At 33.6% G+C, this 21,684-nt stretch overlaps 1 protein-coding gene, 1 long non-coding RNA gene and 1 pseudogene across 24 annotated transcripts; all 3 read right to left on the reverse strand.

Moving 5' to 3' along the window:
• Nucleotides 1–851: 851 nt before the first annotated feature.
• On the reverse strand, nt 852–7,616 carry LOC147514258 (uncharacterized). 23 transcript variants are annotated; one of them, XR_015207435.1, is made up of 8 exons: nt 6,955–7,616; nt 6,272–6,680; nt 6,077–6,139; nt 3,133–3,836; nt 2,853–2,924; nt 1,399–1,583; nt 1,238–1,312; nt 852–1,128 (listed from the first exon to the last, which is right to left on the reverse strand). It is a non-coding gene; the product is annotated as an uncharacterized LOC147514258 (long non-coding RNA). The 23 variants fall into 23 exon arrangements; XR_015207447.1 differs by lacking the exon at nt 3,133–3,836 and adding an exon at nt 3,837–3,948; XR_015207425.1 differs by having other exon boundaries at nt 1,399–3,836; nt 6,955–7,161; nt 7,244–7,616.
• Nucleotides 7,617–10,877: 3,261 nt separating this feature from the next.
• LOC147514259 (uncharacterized) lies at nt 10,878–12,482 on the reverse strand. Its single transcript, XM_086581398.1, has 4 exons — nt 12,388–12,482; nt 12,303–12,325; nt 11,371–11,827; nt 10,878–11,221 (listed from the first exon to the last, which is right to left on the reverse strand). The coding sequence occupies exons 1-4, from the start codon at nt 12,480–12,482 to the stop codon at nt 11,002–11,004; spliced, it is 795 nt and encodes a 264-aa protein (XP_086437524.1). The 3' UTR covers nt 10,878–11,001.
• Nucleotides 12,483–16,193: 3,711 nt separating this feature from the next.
• LOC147514260 (putative receptor-like protein kinase At1g30570 pseudogene) lies at nt 16,194–17,524 on the reverse strand (annotated as a pseudogene).
• Nucleotides 17,525–21,684: the final 4,160 nt, after the last annotated feature.

The raw sequence follows: 21,684 nt of genomic DNA on the forward strand, positions 1-21,684 counted from the left end.
GCCAAATCATAAGCTTGGAATCCAACATACACAAATCCAATAACAGTCACCGATATACAATACATGCCACAAATTAATAAGTAAAGTCAATCTCAACATACTAATAATTAAACTTACTCAAAAAAAAATAAAAAAATAAAAAATAAAAAATCATAACATGTATTTTTCTACATGATACAATGGTAGCTTAACAAAATTATAATAAAGCTATAAGACACCAATAAATAAACATACATCTCAAAAGTAGAATCTCGACATTGAAAATCAAACGTGGATAACAAAAGAAAATCATATTGAAGACTATATGAACGTAATACTGCGGTTTCTAAAAAAAAAAATTGTTTAATGAAATTAATTATGTCTTACCGTTCATATTAGCCTTTGAGAGCGGATTGCAAAAACAATATAGAACTATACCCTAATAATAGATAGATATCCAAAAAATAGAAAATGAATTTAGAAAACGTTAAAATATGATCACCTGACCTGCCTCACAAAGTGATGACTAAATAATCTTTAAAAAATTGCTACTTTTAGAACTGGAATTGTAAAACACAGTAAAAAAATTGCCACTTTGAGAGCTGGAACTGGAAAACACATATGAACTAACGCTCTCCCACATTCACAAAAAGAAAAGAAAGCGCACAAAATGACAATTATCCAAAAGTACTAAAACTTCATTCATCATCCCACCATCCTACTCTTATTTGCCACCGACCAAGCAAATAAAAATTCAGATTTCTTTCAAATCTTAATTCAGTCGCATTTGGCAAATTATTTGCCTAGCATGTTCTAGAGCAATATATCAAATGTTTATTCCACCCAAAAAGATTGAAGTAACCAAACCTTGATTGCCAAACCCCAAGTTCTTTTCTATAAAATTCTGAAAATGTCAAGGTCTTCAAACTTTCGAAGTCATTCTGTCTTAAAACGGAGTGGGATGGTATTACAAATTTAAGCTGGACTACATAGTAACAATCTTCATAAATAAATTGTATTACAAATTAAACACTATGAAATCACATGTTTTTGAAGCAGACATCAGCTTTCTACCGTGGTAACACCATCTTTATGACGTATGTTGAAAAATCATTTTGTTTGAAATATGCTTTTCAGCTAGATTTTCACCTGCACGAAAGAGTGTCAATTTAGTCTCTAAGATGTGTCTTATGGCATAACGACAGACCTCTTTCATGTGAACAATTTACATCTATACAATAGAATTATCCATGTTCACCTCAATAGTAATGTCTCAGCTCGAGGATGAAAAGCCAAACATGTAGTTGTGATTGTCATCATGGCCTGCATTTGGCTAAAACAAAATTGCAATCATTGACCAAGAGCAAAATCATTGGGTTAGCAAGACATTAAAGAAATCCACACACAACTCTTCATTACCTTAAATGTCGGAAGAGATGTTTATCTCGCCACCTCAGAATTGAACAAAAACCTTTTGGAAGGATACAACGCGATTGCGAACATAATAAAATAATTATATGCGTAGTTACGGACTTTCTCTTTTGAACTAAAAAAATGTGGTAGATTTGTCATTTGCACAGAGAAGGATGCCATGGAAGCGGAATCTATTAGATATGTACCAATATTAGTATATTATCAATCTTAAAGCTGCGAAAGCTATAAGATATGTATTATCAATCTTAAAGCCGCGGAAGCTATAAGATATGTATTATCAATCTTAAAGTCGCGAAAGCTATAAGATATGTACCAATATTAGTATATTGTCAATCTTGAAGCCATATTGAAAACAATAATACCAGTTTTACTATATACCAATCTTAATATTATAAGAAGTTATCTCCATTTTAACTTTTTTGTTGACTTGAACAACATTAGATCAAGAACTGATCTCAAAATCCATGCCTCAATCAAGCTGACAGTGAGCACTTGTAAATAATTTTAATCTAATGCAAACAACATCAAATGAGATCACACTAAATGCTTAGTTAGAAGAAAAAAAATTATAACAATAATAGAAGTCTTAAGATTATACCAATTGGTAGCAGTAGATACTAAGGAGCAATAATGAAGGTGAAAATCTTACGATACAAAAATGCAAGTCTTAAAAGGCTTGTTAAGTTCTGACAATATTATACCTCTCAAGTATAAAAAATGGGTGGTTCAATTCACATAATATGTTCACAACAACCTATTGATTGGTTACACTCGAGAGCAAGTTCCTACTTCCTAGATGGACAAAGAAACCAATAAATAATTGACTACACACTCTTTGCTATAAGTTATTGGAGGCTCTATTTGTTGGGTTCACGGAGACAACTTAAATGCAACTAAGCTTTCAAAATGGGTCTTTTGGTAGATATATCTCGCTAGTGAAAGTTGTCAAAAAAAAAAATAATAAAAATAAAATAAAAATAAAAAACAGTTCCATCTCATTCATGCAAAAAGTCATTTATTAGTTTCTCACGACCCATTTTTCCCTGCTAATTATTATAGGGAGCATCACAAATCTATTTACCAATGTGTGTACCAGTTTTGCTATCACAATTGAATAGACCAATTAGAAACACGATTACTCTTCGAAAGAGTAAGTGAGTTTCATACAGATTTTGACCCCACTACATGTCCATGTCATATGAACCAATATGGCCAACAAACCTCATGACCAATTCATCCTTGAGCACAATGAAAATAAGTAACAAAGCTCATATAAATAAAGTAATAAATTATATTTAGAATAGCGCAAAAAATATGAGAAATTCTAGATCAATCCGAATATCGAAGGTAGCTTATTTATCCTCTTTCTTCTATTACACATAGACAGTGCGAATTACAATGTAGAACTAATAGGAAAATAAGGTGAAAATCTACTTAACCGAACGTATTTCCATCATCTCAACGTAAAGTCAATATCTCACCGATAAGATGACCTCTTCTCAAATGCCCATCTGACACATAGAGCATTAGACAAAAAATATTGTCATAAGATATAATGGGCGGCATTCTCAAAAACTCTTGCTGTTGTATCCTAAAAACGTTGTATCATGCATTATTATTCTCATAACTTAATTAGCTTGTGAGCTTGTTTTACTCGTATTAAGGAATGCTTCTTGAAGCCAAATAAGGGCATAAACGGCTATAAAGAGTCTTGAGTACCTTCCCCTCCCTTCAGAAACCAACTAAGGCAACTCTGATTGAATGCAAAATCCCGCTAGCCATTATTCGTAAGACTTACTCCTAGATCCATGAAGGAAATAGGCATCTGTAAACCGGTGTAGATAAGCGAAGAACAGAAAGAGGAATCACAAACTAAATTCATTCTTTCTTAATTTGATTGAACTTACCGGTATGATGATTTTAATCTAAGCTAAGTAAAGAAGATTTCATAAGAAAAACCAATCTTGAGCATACTTCACAACTTATCAATTCTTCGTTATTCAACACCATTAAAAATGATAGAAATTGATGTGTTCTCTTTTGGATATGAAACAAAGCTGACAGGTTTAAGCAAATACTAAATATCTAAATATTTAGTTTTTCGTGTTTCATTAACTATTTGCTTATACTGATTTTACGTAATTAACCTTATTTACCATCTAATAAATTAGTTAATAGTAATGACTTATTTTGTAATGAATATCAAATTAGGATAGTAATTAACCTCAGTTATTTGATACTTGTAAAATAAGATACTTTGATTTCGAAACGAATAGTCAAAGGAATAATGACTTACAAATGTACCAATACTCTATAAGCCTTAGGTCTAAAGTCACAATGAACCAATATTTAGAGGACGCTTACAACCCATCTTCTTAACAGACAAATGTGCATAAGGAATAAAGAGCAAGGACGATATATACCTGAAACCAATGAAAAAAAGCAAGTATAAGGGGGACTGACAATAATGGCAGCCACTTGTCTCGTTAATGCTGCCTCAATTACTGCCAAGTGACATTGCACTACCTTATCGATCTTAAAAATACACCAGCAAATAAAACCCACATTAACCAATTGTGCTAATATATCAAACCAAAGCAAAAACCTCAAAAGAAAAACCATGGAGAGCTAGTTTTGTCTTGGACAGGTTCAAATCAATTCACTTTGTTTTATCATGCAATGAAGATTTTAGGCAATGACAATCAGATATATATATAAGAAATTTTTAAACCTCAGCACTGACACGGATTCGAAGTGTGGACACATATGTCCATGTCAATGCAACTTAGGTTTAACATCAAACTAAAAGGATATGATGCTTAAGTTCTATATTGTACATTTTTGTCAACCATGGTATCTATTTTATTATATTTTAATTAGTACAAACAGCTAGCATGTAATATTAAAGTGGTAAATGGCCTTCGATGATTCATAGGTTTCTTTCCTCAAGCTAAAAGTTTTGTATTGCCTGTTTGCTGACTATTTTTTATGCAGGGAGAGGATATCAAACTTGCAATTGAGGATGCAGGGTTTGATGCAGAGGTGCTTTCAGAATCCGATTCTATTCAACCGAAATCACAGGGTACATTAACAGGATAGGTCAAGATAGGGGGTACGACCTGTGCAGCATGTGTAAACTCTGTCGAAGGTATTTTGAGAAAACTTGCCAGTGTCAAAAGACCAGTTGTTGCCTTATCTACATCATTGGGGTAAGTCGAATATGAACCTACTTCAATTAGTAAGCAAGAGATTGTTGTTGCATTTGAAGATGCTGGTTTTGAAGGTTCTTTTGTATAGAGCAGTGAGCAGGACAAAATAATATTAGGAGTATCTGGAATATGCATTGAAATGGATTTGCATATTTTGAAAGGCATGCTTGGCAATTTGAAAGGAGTGAGGCAATTCCGTTTTGATTTAACTCGTTCGGAATTAGAGGTTCTCTTTGATCCAGAAGCCATAAGTTCCATATCCATAGTAGATAATATTTGTGGAAGGAACAAAGATAGATATAAAGTAACAGTCAAGAACCCTTACCCACCAACAAATTCAAGTACTATAGAAGAATCAGCAAAAATGTTCTGGCTTTTCACCTCCAGTTTGTTTCTCAATGTAAGTAAGACTGCTTGTTTTAGAGATACAAATAATATTAGTTTTCTTTTTCTTTATATGGATGTTTTCATGTAGAATGGTACCTCATGTTTGAATCTTATTCACAATATCTAACCACTCTATAGTTTTTTCTATTGCATCAGTCGTAAATCCACCCTCGGCAGTCATCACCATCATCTCTATGACCTTACACTACTATCTTCGGAAGGACTGGTTTAGGCAGAAAACACGTTGAAAGGGTATGAATATAACTCATCAGTTGGGAGAAATGAAGTTATGCAACCATAGCATGAAATGAATCAATTTGCAACTAAACAATTAGAGTTTAAAGGCCAATTTGACAGCGGCCATTTAAAAAATATGTGATAAAGAAAGTAGTAGTGAAAACATGTAATGAAGGTCTTTCGAGGCATGTTTCTAATGTGTCTAGGTAGTGGCTCATACAATAATGACTCCCCTGCGTATACTTACCTTCAATTAAATTACACTTCTTTCCATTGGTACTGATAGGGTATCCACAGCCACTCATGACACCCAAATCATGAATTTGTTTATTTTTGTTGGGGAAAAAAATACGAATTTGTGCTAGGTGGTTCTAAAGAGTGGAGAAACTAAAAGCTTAAACTATGCTCCCTATAAAAGACTTCAACTGTGTCCCCTTTGACGAATCCCATTGAAATTGAGCTCAACGGTTCTATTCCTAGGGAAAAAATGAAACAATAATTTAAAAAAAAAAAAAATGGAAAAAAAAAAAAATGAAATAAGGGCTTAACTTTAAAAATGACATCTAATCTATAGCAGTAACCGCGCCTAAATACCATTGAAGCACCATGGTACCAAATTAAAGCCCTAAAACAAACAATATATTTCATGGTAAGATACCAATAATGAAAGAAATAACAAAAAGCCATTTAACGACCAAACATTCCTATAAGGTGAAATCTATAATTTTGAAACTTTAAAAACAACTATCGAATGTCTTGAAAAATTTAAACGATTTTGATAAGAATAAAAAGAGCATATTTATCTACAAAAGAGAATGGAACATGCATACCAAGTATTGGGCATATTTCTTGGAATAAAGATCTCCGAGAATAGACGACTTTAGTAGGCAATCCTAACATCAAACAATAAGTGAAATAAGAGAAATGTAATTAGTAAAACACAAAACGGAAGAAAATTGATTTAACAACCACTCTTAGTTGAATACACCACCATCCACCTAGGGAAAATCAACTTGCAAGGCTACCTGAATTGGGTGCAATCTCAAGTACTATTCAACCACTTTTCAGTTTGTCTGACATACCAATAACAATGCAACAATGAAAGGGACTCAACTCCTGATCCCTGAAGCTCCAACTCAAAATCGATCCTATCAAGGAGATTAGAGAAGTAGGGTGACATCCACCACAAACGAATGAAATCATATAAAATCTTTTATGACAAATAAAAGATTGAAGGGTGCTTCTTCTTCACACACCTTTGAAGTATTTAACCATCAATATATTACTTCATTCAGGTTGACAACATACATAGGAAGGCATATGCCCATCAAGCTGCTGGAGTTTATAGGATTAATTGCTCAAATAAAAGCATGTTGCACACCTTCGTCGGTTTCTCCAGCACCACTGATAAAACCACAGCCTCCACTTCCTCTCCTGCAATGATAATCATTTAAATAAAAATTTGTTTAGAGAATCATAACAATATGAAATAGGATCAGAAAATGCGGGATCAATGAATTGTACAAAAGGTTATCAGTTTGACATGTAAAGAGTATTAAATTATTTCTTTCTATGATCACACTAATGCACTTTGTTTTTTCGATAATAAATCACACTAATGCACTCAAACTCATCCTGCTAAAACATATATGATTACACTAAAAAGCATAAAATCAAACAAAAAAAGATGAAAACTTTTAATTCTTACTAATCAATGGAAGTGATGAGAACACCAGCCCAAAGTGGCAAATAGCCATGACTCAAAATCTGAATAGCAATAGCACTACCAATAACTTCTTGAATATCAGCACCATTTAAAGCCAACTCAGCCATAATCCACAACAAATACCTAGCCCATTTAGGATACTCATCTCTACAAAGTTCAGCCAAGTGTTTCCCCGTAGCAACACCCAATCTAGCAGACAACAATTGAATCAACAAACCCATTATAGTAGCCCACATTAATAACCACAACAAAGAGTATCCAACAATTGCACCTGATTGTAAATTTCCTGGATCTAAAAAAGTTATACTCATTAGAAAACCCGGGTCTGTGAATAACCATAGTTTTTTCCATGAGAATAGTGGGGTCGTTGTTGTGTAGTCTTAATTGTTCACCGGGAATAATAAATTCGTCTGTTCCGGATATTACTACTTTCTCGTTTGACTGATAGGCCCTTTCTTCATCTTCTTCTTCTTCTGATAAGGATAATGGGGAGTTGGGTATTGTTGTTGTTTGTAACAAACTGAGATTGAAGATGGTGAGAGAGAAGGATAGGAAATGAGAGGAAGGAATTTTTTTCCGTTTTTTGAGTGTTTTTTTCTTAAGTGAACTTCCATTTTTCTCTCCTCTTTCTTCGTATTTCTTCCTTTTTTTTTTGTAATACTGTAATACCCCTAAGTAACACCCTTTTTTTTTAGCGTGTAATTCGATTGAATTTTTTTAGTTTTAGGAGCCCATAGGAATTAAAGAAGGAGGTCATAGTAATTAAAGAATAAATAAAGGATAAACTATCAAATTTAGGGAGGTGTTTCTAATTTTTTCAAGTGACTACTTTTTAGGAGTCTCCCAAAATGCTCGGTTAAGAAAACAAAGGCATGTGATGAGGAGAGAGGTCAGGTGCAAGCTTTTATTAAACCCACTAAAATTCAAAACCAATAATAAAATCCTTGTTCAGTTTACCCGGTGAAATGCTTACCCTCTCCATGACCACACTTCTATTGTCACCAGAATTTTTAGCAATTAGCTTTAGTGGATAGCTCATGGCTCTTTTAACAATAGCTACCATCTGCCCATGATAATGAACACCGGGCAAAGTAATATAACAAAACAATGCATAATTCTCTCACAGAGAAAGAAAAAGTAAACTAAAGTTATTCAAGTCCAAAAGAAGTATATGTCGACATATACCTTTTGCTCCTCGTTATCAAGAGTAACCCTGATAGAGTCAATCTTTGCTGCAAGTCTCAACAGGGTGCACCCTCCACCAACTACAATGCCTTTCTCAACAATTGCCTGAGAAATCATTGACAACACCAAATTGAGTTCAAAGAATAACTTGTGGAGCAGCAACTCAAGAGTCTTAGGGACTGTTATATTTGGACCTGCATTATGTCAACCAAAAGATAGATGGATAAATTGAAATTAATCGAGCAACTATCTCTGAAAGTGCCACTACCATTTTCTTCTTGCTAACCCTATGAGGACCTGTAAATAATAACCAAGCACATCACACTACTTGCCATTTTCTTATTGTGAATTTCTTAAAATTTATGGAAAATTGAGAATCTATATAGGAAATTAAGATAAAAATTCTATATCTGAAAACTATTTAGCTTGAAATATATGGACTTCTAGCATGATTAGTGGTCTTTATTTGTTCAATATATTTCATCAACTCATATACAATTCCCACTTAGTTAATAGTTTTATTTGCAAATGCATTGCTTTGGTCAGTATTAGCTCATATTTTAAGGAAAAAAAATCACGTAGGCAAAAGTTGTCACTAAGCACATTATTGCACGCATATGCAATAAAGAAAGCACTTAGGTTTACACACTACCGAAGCCATATCATTATTAACCCACCGATGCATATATATGAAATAAAATACCTTTACTGTAGTCATAAACTTGTTAACCCTTTGACCCATGTAACAGAAACTACTAAAGTATATTCAAATCAAAGACAACAAAAATGGCTCACCATCAACAATACCTTTACGGTTCTCTTGTACGTATCACACATTCATGCTTTTTAGAAGGAAAAAAAAAAATCACTCCTAATTACTGAGCTCTCTTACTAGTCCTAACAAACATCTATGTCGCCACTCTCTAAGTCTTAATCTATGAACATTATATCTCCCTACATTCATCTATTCTTTGACATATAATGATGCAGTGCATCTCTCTTAGTAGAAATTTACATGTCATAATCTCATTATAATCATATAGTAATAGACTGGACTGTCAGAGTAATATTGAAGAACTTAGCTTGTTGTCTCAAATATAATAATCAGTTCATTGTCGTAAGATAATCAATCCACCACTTAGGCCCAAAATCACTTCTTTATATAAGTACCAATATACACTTAAAAAATTGCACTTACCGTAGGTAAACTTAAGATTCCTTTGCCCATTTTGTTTGTTTTTCGGCGACATTCTTCCTCTTTTACTTTAACCTGAAAATGCAAACACTGAAAACAATGATGATCTCAAACTCTTTCATAATCTTACGACCTGAAAATGCAAACAATGAAAACAATGATGATCTCAAACACTGAAAATCACCAATTTCACCTGATTGCTTTGAGAGAGAAGGAGTTCAATATTGCATGGGTACTTCTAACCTACAACAACAATAGGGTGAAACACAAACTCACATATCCTTCTTCTTCTCCTTCTTATTATACCACAAACTTAGATCCACATCTCGTATTCTTAACAATTAAACTATTTAAGATGAGGCACATGTTAGCCCATGTTGCATTCTACTTAATTACTCGGGATCTTGAGGACTTAGATTCATTGTTCTTCTAATCTTTAATGTGCTACCTTTTTCCCAAAAACAAAAGAGATCAAATAGTTGTGTATTCATCTTGGTGAAGGAGGGATGAATAGAAATCTCGTGGTTTTAGAAAAATGAATAGAACCAACCACTAAAGGTTTCATCACAAAAACCATTCACAATAGACGTACACCTCGGTAGAAATGTGAGCATAATCTTGAATAACATAGTAAATGGATAGAACCCTCGGAATTGTAGAAAAAATATTGAAACCATTCAATTTCCTTAATGGTCTATAAGAAATAATAGTGACAATAGTTAGGTCCATTTGCACACCTCTATAGTCTTTCAATGCAACCACCATATATAGATAGCCATATTTTATAAAAGACTCGTCACATCTAAAAAGTTTAAAATTTGTTGTATTCCTTGAATTTCATACCGTACTTGAACTGAGCCTTGCTCAATAGAAAAAGAAACAATAACTTTTATATTAAAAATGAGTATGAAACTATTAAACCCTAATCCCATAATTATCATAACCCTAATCACGGACACAATCCAGATTCACAAATATGAAAGATCCTTCAAAAATTGTTGTCTCTAACCATTGATGTTGTAGAGAAATGGAAATGAGAGATACTTGGGGAATGTGGATGCCATGGGAATATCGTTTGTTTGTTTGTTTGTTTGTTTGTTTGTTTGTTTGTTTGTTTTGTTTTGTTTTTTGTTTTGTTTTTTTTTTCAAGGAAAGGAAAACAGACCTTTTATTGTAGGTTTGTAATCCAAGATACATCACCGGGCGTTTGGTCATAGTAAGAAAAAAAAAAGAATAAATAAACAATTTGGTATTAGTCTATTTTGCAGAATAAACGCAAAGCGCTCAATAAAATATTGAAATGAAACTAAATTTTTCCATACGCTTGCAACCAAGCCATAGTTACAAATATGGCATAAATAAGAAAAAAGTACAAAAAAAGTTCCAGCATAAAACTTGTAATATTGCATTCCACCCCTGGAATATTGCTCATCCACATTCCTAAAAGAAGTACAACATGGGGGCGATTATTTTGATTCATGAAGTAAAGCGCCTTTAAGTAATTGGTGGTTTTCCGTCAAAATGATTACACATTTTCTTTCTATTTATTTATTTATTTTATGATAAATGGTTCTTCACGCTATTTAAACTGTTCACTCGGAATAACTTAAATTGAAAAGAAGAATCAACATCAAACAAAACTACAACTTTTACTGTCTCTTGCTAACCATATCCAAAGCTTGTCGCGGTGAATGCACACCTAATGAAACATCAGATCCAATGCAGGTGAATCTAATATTTTCATCACCAAATGCCCATTTGTTTCTGAACTTTGGAACTATTAGAACTCTTGCCACCCTTGTCCTTATAGGTATTTCTCGAGGCAATTGGCCTCCGCCTCCCATGAGCTGCTGCAATTGCATGCCGTCTCTGCTTGTGCAAACGCTTGTCGATTGTCATGTCGATCGGCGTCGTTTGGGTCCTGATTACCCTCCCAATGGAAAAGTATCAATGTCTTCACTCAAGAGCAAAAAAAGAATATTATAATAAGTAACATAAAAGGACGGCTCAAGTAATACCTCTCACTTGCTTGTAATGGCTCATGTCCAATGCTTTCAACAGATTTATCCTCGCCAGTTTCATCCTTCTCACTTGCTTGCAGTGTCTCCGGTCCATTGTTGACATTAGCATTACATAAATGCTTATCCTCGCTCCTTTCCTTGTTTTTGGTACTCACAATTGATTCTTGATCCCCCAAATTCAAGGAACCCATATTCTTGATGCCAACTTCAATGTATCTTTCATCCTCAGTGTCAACATCAGACTCACTATCATCAGACTCATTATCAATCACATTTGTTCCAGTCAAAACCTTCTCTATTTCTTCCTGGTTCTTTTTGGTAAATCCACTGGCCTCAAGTTCCTTGTCTAGGAAACCAAACGATTTCTCTATTGAAGAAAAAGAAGGCCTTCCACTGTTGTCTTTATCCAAATCTGGCCTATCACATTCGCCAGTTTCCTCTTTTTTCTCTGTAACTCACTCTAATGCTCAGATGTACTTTGATCATGCTGTTGAATGCATTTTTAAATTCTTCAAGGAAATATTGTCTTCACTTGCAAACAAATTCATTATACTACAATGGAGATATTATGCCGCAAGGTTTTGAAGTGACAACTCTAAAAGTTTGAGTCTCTACGTTTATTCATTTTTTGATTTATTTCAGTAGCAACCCAACGTGAAGAAGAAAAAAACGGAAACATTCAAATAGTATTAATTTGCAGATAGTGTGCTCTTACCCATCAATATCTAGTTTAGGGGGTTTTGGGAAGTCTCATTATAAGGTACTCCAATAACCTGAAAAACTAACTCTATTCTTCATTGAACTCCAAGAAGTGCATGAAAATGCCATAAAGGATTAAAATAGTAATAGTAGATAACAGTCGACAATAAACCCTTGACTCCCATATACTGAGTCATAGTTTTTCTACTATGTTGTCCCTTACTGCTTACTCCCTTGTACATACCCAATTGAACTGTTATAGAGTAAATGAAAATTGGAAGTAAACAAAGGATATCATCTTACTTTCACACAAACCTTCGTGAGGTAGGAGGTATAATGCTTGGCCTTAGTCTTGACTGCTTAGCAGCACCAGCACCAGCACTAACACCAACACCATAAAGATCTAGCATTGCTCTTCTATTTATTCTACAAAAGAAATCCAGCTTGTAAAGTTTATTACAACAGAGACCAAAAGTTTTGGAATTTTAATCAATCCAGTATAATGGGTCAGAAGTTTTAACAAAAACCGTGGAATTTTTATTTGAATTATATAACAAACTCATATTACATCAAAAGCTTTGAAAAAGACAAATAAGAATTGAAGAGTTCTAATGATAAACTTAACGTTAATTACCCTGACAATAAGCAGAACATGAGTATTGTGAAAAAATAATTTAAAATATCATTTTTTTGTGATTTTTTTTTTCGTAAGAACATTCACCACATTATTTTGTTTCTCCACTCATCATATCATGGAGAGTGGGTTACTGACCATATTTTTCACAATCACAACACTATATGCTTAGACAAAAAAAATTTTACCTCCAAAAATTTATATATATACACCTTTGAAATCAATGTGATGAGCAACTTTCGTAAACCAATTTCATAGTTCTCACAGTTTGTATCAATGACCATCCCACTCATGGAGTATATCCTAAAAAGAAGAAAAAAAAAGGTCAATTTCTCTCATCAATTAAACTTGGTAAAGCTCAGAAAAAAAAAATTCAACAGTATTGAGAAAATAGACAAAAGAGGTTCAAGTGGCATGGAAATCAAAATTCATTTTAGTGCCTGAACTATGACTTATTTTTGCATACCTTGGATACCCTTCTTTGCTCATTTGTAAAGCCTCGTAAACTTTATGGCAACAAATTAATTGTGTCAATGGTCGCTGAAGTAATTGAGAACCTATAATTGAGATGCATAATTATTACCATCAGAACCTAAATGAAAAATACAAGTACATATCGAAACAAAAGGTAGAAGCAATAAAATGTTTGCGAGGCTTTACAAATGACGAAAGAAGGGTATAACTAATAAACACCCTGGAACTTAATCTCATTTACCATTATCTACAACAAATCATATAAAAGCCCAATTTAAGCTTTACCATAATAACAACTTCAAAATCAAAGTAACAATATCACATGCCCAATCAACGTTACAATCTAAAAGCAGTTCCAAAGCTCATAATACATCTAGATTTAATACGGGTCTCCTCATTTCTATCCAAATGCAGCTAGCAACTCAAACACACAACATAAGGCAATCATTTTTATCCAAAAATAGACAAATATTCAAACACCAAGAGAAAGAAAGAGAGTTATTATACCTTGACGCATAAGCATTTGAACCTAATCCTCATACATTGATTTTAAAGGAAGCAATTCATTAAGAGCATTTGATTTTGCAAAGAAATTAGCAGTACCTTTTACGGAAGAAAGGGGCAACATCGAATACACAGCAGACAGATTCACTTGAGGAGGAGAAACCAATTCGATAACACTTACATAAAAAAATTCATCAGCACAACATAGTTTTGTTTACATAAAAAGAATTGAAAATGATAAAAGTCAGAAAGTAAGGTTTTGATGAACTTAAAACAAATAAAAGTAACTTAGTTGGAAAATATACCTTCTTTTGATATGCAGGGCTTCAAGGAGAAATCGTTTGGAATATGGGTGAGAGATAGAGGCGACCAAAAATGAGAAGCTTGTTCAGTGTTTAAACCATAATCTTTCATTAGATTAGAATGTGGGGTTTTCTTTTGTTATTTCCAAATTTTTTCGAAAACTTATAATATTTCTTCCGATATTGTTTGAAATTGGGTGAAATTTCGATGTGATGGGGAGGTGATTATAATTTAAGAATAAAAGAAGGAGAATTAAACAAATGCAGGGAGGTCTAACTAATTATTAGCACCTCCCTTTTTTTAGGAGGCACTAATATTGCTGGGTTTGGAAAATAGAGCGATATGGTGAGGAGAGAGAATGTGTGCGAGCTAAACATTCAGGTGTTTAATTTAGCGAAATATCTGCAAGACAGATACCAACATACACTTAGTAAAGAAAAAATCAAGTCAAGTTAAGTTTCAATGAGATGAGTATGGTAATGAATAGTTTGAGTGTTATATCAACTAAACCATCTTAAAACCCTGCAATAAGAAACTCCCTTTTCTCTTAGAAAGTTCTTCCAGTGCAAGTCTGAGGCATTCAAATCATCTTTCATTGTTTACATTCCCTGTAGGTCATCAGTAAGTTTTAGTAGTACCTTAGCATTAAAATGAATTAAAATACTGTGAAGAACTACCTCAAATTATCACAAAAAAAGTGAGAACCTTTCCAATTCTCAATGAGCGCATCACTACAAATACAAAATATAAATACCTCAGTATCAAAATATCGTTCGATCAGTGAAACTGCATAAATTCAAGAATACTACAAAGAGCAAGTTGCACTACTTTTAGTTTGAATCCCATTTCTCTGATTAGCTTAATTTCTTTGGTGGATAGAGGCAAAGTGAAGAGTTGCCCAATTATAAGAACAAAGAAGAAAGGTCATCATTCTTGGTATGACTATGCCACAAAGCTATTAGTGTGTTTAACTATTCAAGCAATAATAACAATATCGACAAAATAGTAGGTCGGCCAATAAGTAGTGCATGATAAGAAGTTTGTCAAGTCTCTATTGTATGTCATTGGATGTCCTCCCTAAATCTGACTGGTTTACAACTTAGTCTCTTAAAAAAAAAAAATCTAAGAGAGCTATTCTTCTATATATAGGTCATCTACATAAGAATAATATGAAAAACATAGTAACAAAATTTGATCCTTTAATTTATCGACTTCGTATAGCTTAACGTGAAAATGTTAAGATCATTCACTTCACTTAAAGATCGACATAATGCTCTTTGAAGGGTTTCTACATCTATTTGCTATTTGTTATTTACAATTCACAATCTATCTATATTTTACCTTGAACATATACTATATAAAAAAATTTACAATAAGTTCATTCACTAAGTAGTAGTACATTCTTTCACTTATTATTATTATTTTTTTTCTAAAAAAACACTTATAGAAGACGAACTTGAGACCACCCAAAAGAAAAATGAGATATCCATTTGAAATCAACAAAAATTGTGGAAATTCTACTCATATTATACCACAATAAATCATATTATATCAAAAGTTATGAAAAACATAAGTTTGTATAATATATTATACCAAAAATAAATATTCAATGATCTTAATGATAATATCTTTGACAAGGATTATGTCAAGTTGACTGAAATTGTTTCATCACTCAAAAAAATAAATAAAGAAACAACCAATATAAAATATTGAATAAGCAAGAAAATAAAAATAAACGTAATAAAAAACACGGTCATCAAAAATGATATTGAAAAGGCAGACCATGCAAAATTAAACAACAAATTTTCAGTAGAAGTTGTAAATTTTTTGGTACTTGGTGGTGCTTTCATTGGTACTTGCTCCATTGAGTTTTTGAAAGACATAACAAAGACGTTGTAATAATGACCTGATCAAGATACTACTCAAGTCACAGACATAAAATCAGTATTAATTTATATTGAAAGAAATGAGATTATACCTGCAAACAGCGAGGCCACCGAGAGCTATATCGAAGAGACTTGAGCAATAGCGCAAAGACCCCTATTGTTAACCTTCTCAGCATAAAGCTCAACACTGTTTTTAGGAAATTTGAACCTTTTCTAAACGACAGATGTTAGTTCCCTAATCCTCCCCCCTTCTCACATTTAACAAACCAAATAACCCAATAAGCAAAATATAAATATTGGAAAAAAACGAGATTTTTATTTTAATTTAATTTACCGAGAACGTTTTGGGTATGCCACAGGATTTCACCCATTGTTAGTCGATTCTTTCCCTCATCAGCAAGACATTTCTCGGCTATTTCTCCAAAAAAATTCAACGAATCAAGTGAGTACCCTTCAAGACGTCGATCCACAATTGTTTCTAGTTCTCCCTGTCCTTGTCATCGGAATGCCCATTCTGCAAGGTTTATCTGATCTTTCAGTAGGTTTGGATTGATAACAGGTCGAGCACACATAACTTCAAACAGCACCACACCAAATGAATACACATCAGACTTCTTGGTCAATTGTTTCCTACGGAAGTATTCTGGATCAAGATATCCAAAGCTTCCCTTTATTGCAGTACTCACATGAGTATGATCAAGTGCAGGACCATTCTTTGACAACCCGAAATCTGCCATCTTTGCAACAAAACTCTCATCTAATAGAATATTTGTCGTCTTAACATTCCTGTGAATTATACCCCGCCTCTTTGCCCCTGTATGAAGGTAATAGAGACCCCGAGCAGCACCTATACATGCATCTAATCTTTGCCTCCACGACAAAGGAGGAAGATCACTACCAAACAGGTGAGCCCTGAGGGTTCCATTGGCCATGTACTCGTACACCAAGATCGTCTTGTTTTGTTCCTCACATAACCTAATCATTGAGACCAAATGGCGGTGTCTAATCGAGTTTTGATAGCATCTCAATTTCAGTCTCGATTCTCTCAGGCCTTGCTGCGATTGTGGGTGAGCTCGCTTGACAGCGACCAGGGAGCCATCGTCAATCTCTCCCTTGTAAACTTTACCAAAACCTCCAACTCCGATCACTAAAGAGTCGTCAAAGTTATTTGTAGCAAGTCGAAATTCTGCTAATGTGAAATGTTTGCCAACTCTATTATTAGTCATAGACCTAGTAAAGTTTAAAGTTCCAACAGGAATTTGGATCCTTGAGCACTTGTAGTGCCATTTCCAATGGTGAAAAAAAGGGGCCATCCAGTGGATTGTTTTTGGCGGGAGCTGTTTTTCCCTTTGGCCACGATAGAAGAAAAACATAGTACACAAAATGAAAGAAGAGCAATGGAAGCAATCCCGATCCAATTCCCACCCAAAGCCCCCGACCCTTCACACTGATGCATTTCCACCCGAACGAACGGCGGCTTTGATGGATAAGAAAGATCCCCTCTTTGACCGAGCTTAAATATCTCCAATCCATTCAATAATGCATCAGTTCCAGAAGCACCAGCAGATGCATCAGGCCCTAACTGAATCCAAAGAGTTTCAATCTTAGAAGACACCATATCGAGGTAATCCAATTTCAGTACGCATGGGAGTGACCATATTCAGCAAGTTCTCTTGTCAATACTTCATTTAGTTCGTTGACTATGCTACTATATTACTTACATAGATTTCAAGTGACTAAGCTTCCCAAGCTCAGGCGATAATGTTCCTCCCAAAGACAGCCCACTTAGATCCCTATAGAACATAAGATTGAAGCACCTAAGTGTAACATTACACACATATCGTTCAATAGAAATCCTTATACAAACTATATTATCTAAAAGAATAAATTTTCCTACTGAAAGTAGTGAACTACAATTAACTTGAAAAAACACCATATGGATCACTATCCACATGTTCCTAAAAATCCAACAATGCTGATCCTGCAATTCCATTGAATTGCGAATTGTATTCATTAAAACAAAGTCATAAGGTTCTAATACTAGTAAAAGTATAAAAACATAACAAAGACTCATACCTTCAAGATTGAGGGACCAACACTCGTGGATTTTGAAGAGAAAAATCAAAACAACGAAACAAAACATCTTGTGGAGCTGGAATCCGAATGAATTCCATTGGCTCCTCATTGTTTGATATTACAAATGCCGTAGTAACAATTAGTACCAAGAATAGCAATACTCACAAAAATCGCCAGGGTTATTATTACACAAAACACTCCTTCGATCTTCTTTTACCCGTAAAAAATCAAGGACCTCGTTTGTATTACCCAAAAATAAAAAATAAAAAACTTAAATCTATAATCTCTTGGAGGATGAGATTTAGTGGTGGTGAGGTTTGTTAGCAGCTGGCTAACATACGAAACTTTTTGGTTTCATTTTCCGGAGTTTCTAACTTTTGGGTTTGCATTTTTCTCACGTAGTTTGGGGTTTAATGTTTTTTTTTGGTAGGGAGATAAATATAATTACTTAATAAAGAAAGGAGATTTAAACAAATGAAGGGAGGTCTAACTAATTATTAGCACCTTTTTTTTTTTGGGAGTCTCTAATATTACTCGGTTTGGAAAATAAAACAATATGGTGAAGAGAGATGTCAGGTGCGAGCTTTTATAGCTTTTTATATATATATATATATATATATATATATATATATATAGATGGCCAATTACAATATGCTAAAAAAGTCCGTGCTACCAAGTAGAAAAAATCCTATTAAAGGTCATGATTACTAGATAAACAACATAGCAGTGGGTGTGAGGGTGGTGTAATAATTCTATTATATTATCTGTAGAGAGAAAATAGTGGGAGAGAGCACGAAGAGATGGGGATATTTCATTTTTTTTTGGGTTACCAAATTAAGTAGCGGTGGCTTTAGGGCGGTGTAATAATTCTTTTCTATTATCTGTAAAGAGAATAGTGGAATAGTGCACAAGAGATTAGGAAATATAGAATATTTCATTTTTTTTTCGGTTATACCAAATCTTTCAATTTTATTTGTTGGTCTTTGTTGGGTTTTTTTTTTCAAGAAAATAGTCAAGAGGACCAATTTTGGAAAAAAGTAATTGTGGAGGACACGGTTTTTTTTAGTAATTCACAGCATTAAGTAACCAACGAATCCACAATTTCAATTTTAGTAACCCTTAAGAACAAAATAAGTTTGTTTGGTTTTTTTATTTTTTTAAAAATACTAGTTTTACCCTTCTGTGTTATTATAGATATAAAACATATAAATTTTTATTTTTTTAAAATACCAGTTTCACCCCTCTGTGTTATGTTTATAAATCTAAGAAATTTGGTGATTATTCATACCCAAATAGGTGAACATACCTCATACACTATGTTGTTGTATGAACAATGATTATTCATACCCAAATATGTATAAACATTGATTGTTTATACTCCAATAAGTATTTTTACAAATCATACATTATGGTGAGGTATGAACAGTGATTGTGCATATATAGCTCATGTTGAAATACGAACAATGATTATTTATACGAACAGTGATTGTTCATATGAATAATGATTGCTTATAGCTCATGTTGAGGTATGAACAATGACCCCAAATAGGTATGAATTATTAATGTTCATACAAACAATGATTGTTCATACCAACATTGATTGTTCAAAGCTCATGTTTGAGGTATGAACAATGTTGATGTATAAATAGTGATTGTTCATACCCCAAATAGGTATGAACAATCGAATATTGATTGTTCATAACTCAAATTTTAGGTATGAACAGTGATTGTTCATACCCCAAATAGGTGTTCTTACTGATCATATATTATGTTGAGGTATGAACAATGATTGTTCATAGCTGATGTTGAGACATGAACAGTGATTGTGCATAGCTCATGTTGAAGTATTAACAATGATTGTTCATACGAACATTTTTGAGGTATGAACAGTGTTGATGTATGAACAATACCCCAAATAGGTATGAACAATGATTGTTTATACTCCAATAGGTGTTCTTATTGATCATACATTATGTTGAGGTATGAACAATGATTGTACATAACTCATGTTAAGGTATAAACAATGATTGTTCATACTTCATACTATATACACCGGGTCGTTTCAGTTAGGCCGAGCTGTTTTTTATTTTGCGTCAAGGGTATATATGACCTTTCATCTACCCTGTCGTTGTGAGGGATTAAAACAAAAAGTGGTGTTAAGAGTTACGTTTTCGGTCGTTTTGTCCTTGAGAGTCACTCCCTGTTTTTTTTTTCTCGCGACCATAAGAAAATTACGAAGAAATGGCAAATTACTTAGAAGTCTCTACATGACAAAAACAATGAACAATACACTAATATTCAAAAACCAAAATGAACAATGATTTTGGGATCGGACTTATGAGACCTTGCCTATTATTATTGTTTCTAATCTAGATAGTGAATAGGAGGGTAAAGTGTTGAAGAGTTCTTAGAGAGCATAAAAAAGTTTTAGGGGGGACTACTGTTGATACTAATGGTATATACCCCACTAATTGTATACATCATATTCATCTCGAGTAAAAACTAAAACCAAATTGTGAGATGCAGTGACGGTTTAATCCTAACATGAGAGAGGTAGTGAGAGCTGAGGTGCTCAAGTTGTTGGATACGGGTATCATTTACCCCATCTTTGATAGTGCATGGATGAGTCTTGTTTAGGTAGTTCCCTAGAAGTCAGGTATCATGATAGTTAAGAATGTTATTGGAGAGTTGGTTCCTACCTGCCGTATGAATACCGTGTGGCATTTTTGCATTGAATATCATAAGTTGAACTTGGCTATAAGGAAAAATTAATTTTCTAACATGCCTCTACATGAATGTAAAAATTGGCTTTCCAACATGCAGAAAATATGCAGATACATGTTTGAGTAAATTTGAAAAGTTATTACATTAGCCCAAGTATCATGGGTGACCTTGAACTTGCCTTAATGAAAGACAATTGGATTTACTTTGACGATTAGAAAACTTTGAACTGTCAGCCGTTGGTGTAAACCTAGACAATTGTCCCTACACAATAATTTCTCTACACATTTGGTTTCCACATCTATGTTTGTTTTGGCCTTGAACGCCTCTTTGTATCATGAGTGCTTTTGAAAAATTGTCCCTCAAATTCTCATAGAAGCGGCTCCACTTCACTTTACACTCACATATAATTATGGTTATATTGAGCATATTGAACATAAATGGGCCCTAATTACATGTAACAAATTGGAGGTTTTGTCCAATTAGGGTTCTATTTTGCAAAGTGAACACTATGAAATCTATTAGATTGTGGGATTCAAATCTATTCAAAAAAAAAATTATTCCATTTAAATATATTTTTGTTTTTGGCCCCTCTTTCAATAAAACTTTTAAACTTTTAGGCCCCCCCCCCCACCACAATTTAACCCTAACCGTTGGATGCCAACATTAAGATTTGGACAAGTGTAAATTTATTTTGTTTTCAAAAAACAATAGTCACATGTGTCGTGTGTGAGGGGTATTTCGGTCATTCAGAAAATATGAGAAGCAAAACATACGATGCAGTTAAAGTTGAGTGAGTCAACTGACATAACTAGGGCCAAAAACGAATAAACGGATTTACAGGAGCCAAACGCTGAATACCTTATTAAAAGTGGGGCCCAAAGTGAATAAACCCTTAATTTTTTGTAACTGTCAAGTAAAACTAAGTTTCCAAAGTTTAAATTTTTTGAAATTAAGCTTCAAACAATACTTTGAGAAATCTTATCTCAGTCCCCGTTTCATAGTAGGTTTGGT

Source organism: Coptis chinensis, chromosome 2, assembly GCF_015680905.1.
Source record: "Coptis chinensis isolate HL-2020 chromosome 2, ASM1568090v1, whole genome shotgun sequence".
NCBI classification, from domain to species: Eukaryota; Viridiplantae; Streptophyta; class Magnoliopsida; order Ranunculales; family Ranunculaceae; genus Coptis; species Coptis chinensis.

Excerpts from the sequence above, each read along its gene's own strand:
- LOC147514259 (XM_086581398.1), bottom strand. The coding sequence starts at position 12,482 with ATGCTAGATCTTTATGGTGTTGGTGTTAGTGCTGGTGCTGGTGCTGCT. Across the intron at positions 12,326-12,387 it reads ATACCTCCTACCTCACGAAG|TTCAATTGGGTATGTACAAG; the intron begins GTTTGTGTGAAA and ends ACTCTATAACAG. Across the intron at positions 11,222-11,370 it reads CCATTACAAGCAAGTGAGAG|AGACGGCATGCAATTGCAGC; the intron begins GTATTACTTGAG and ends TTGCACAAGCAG.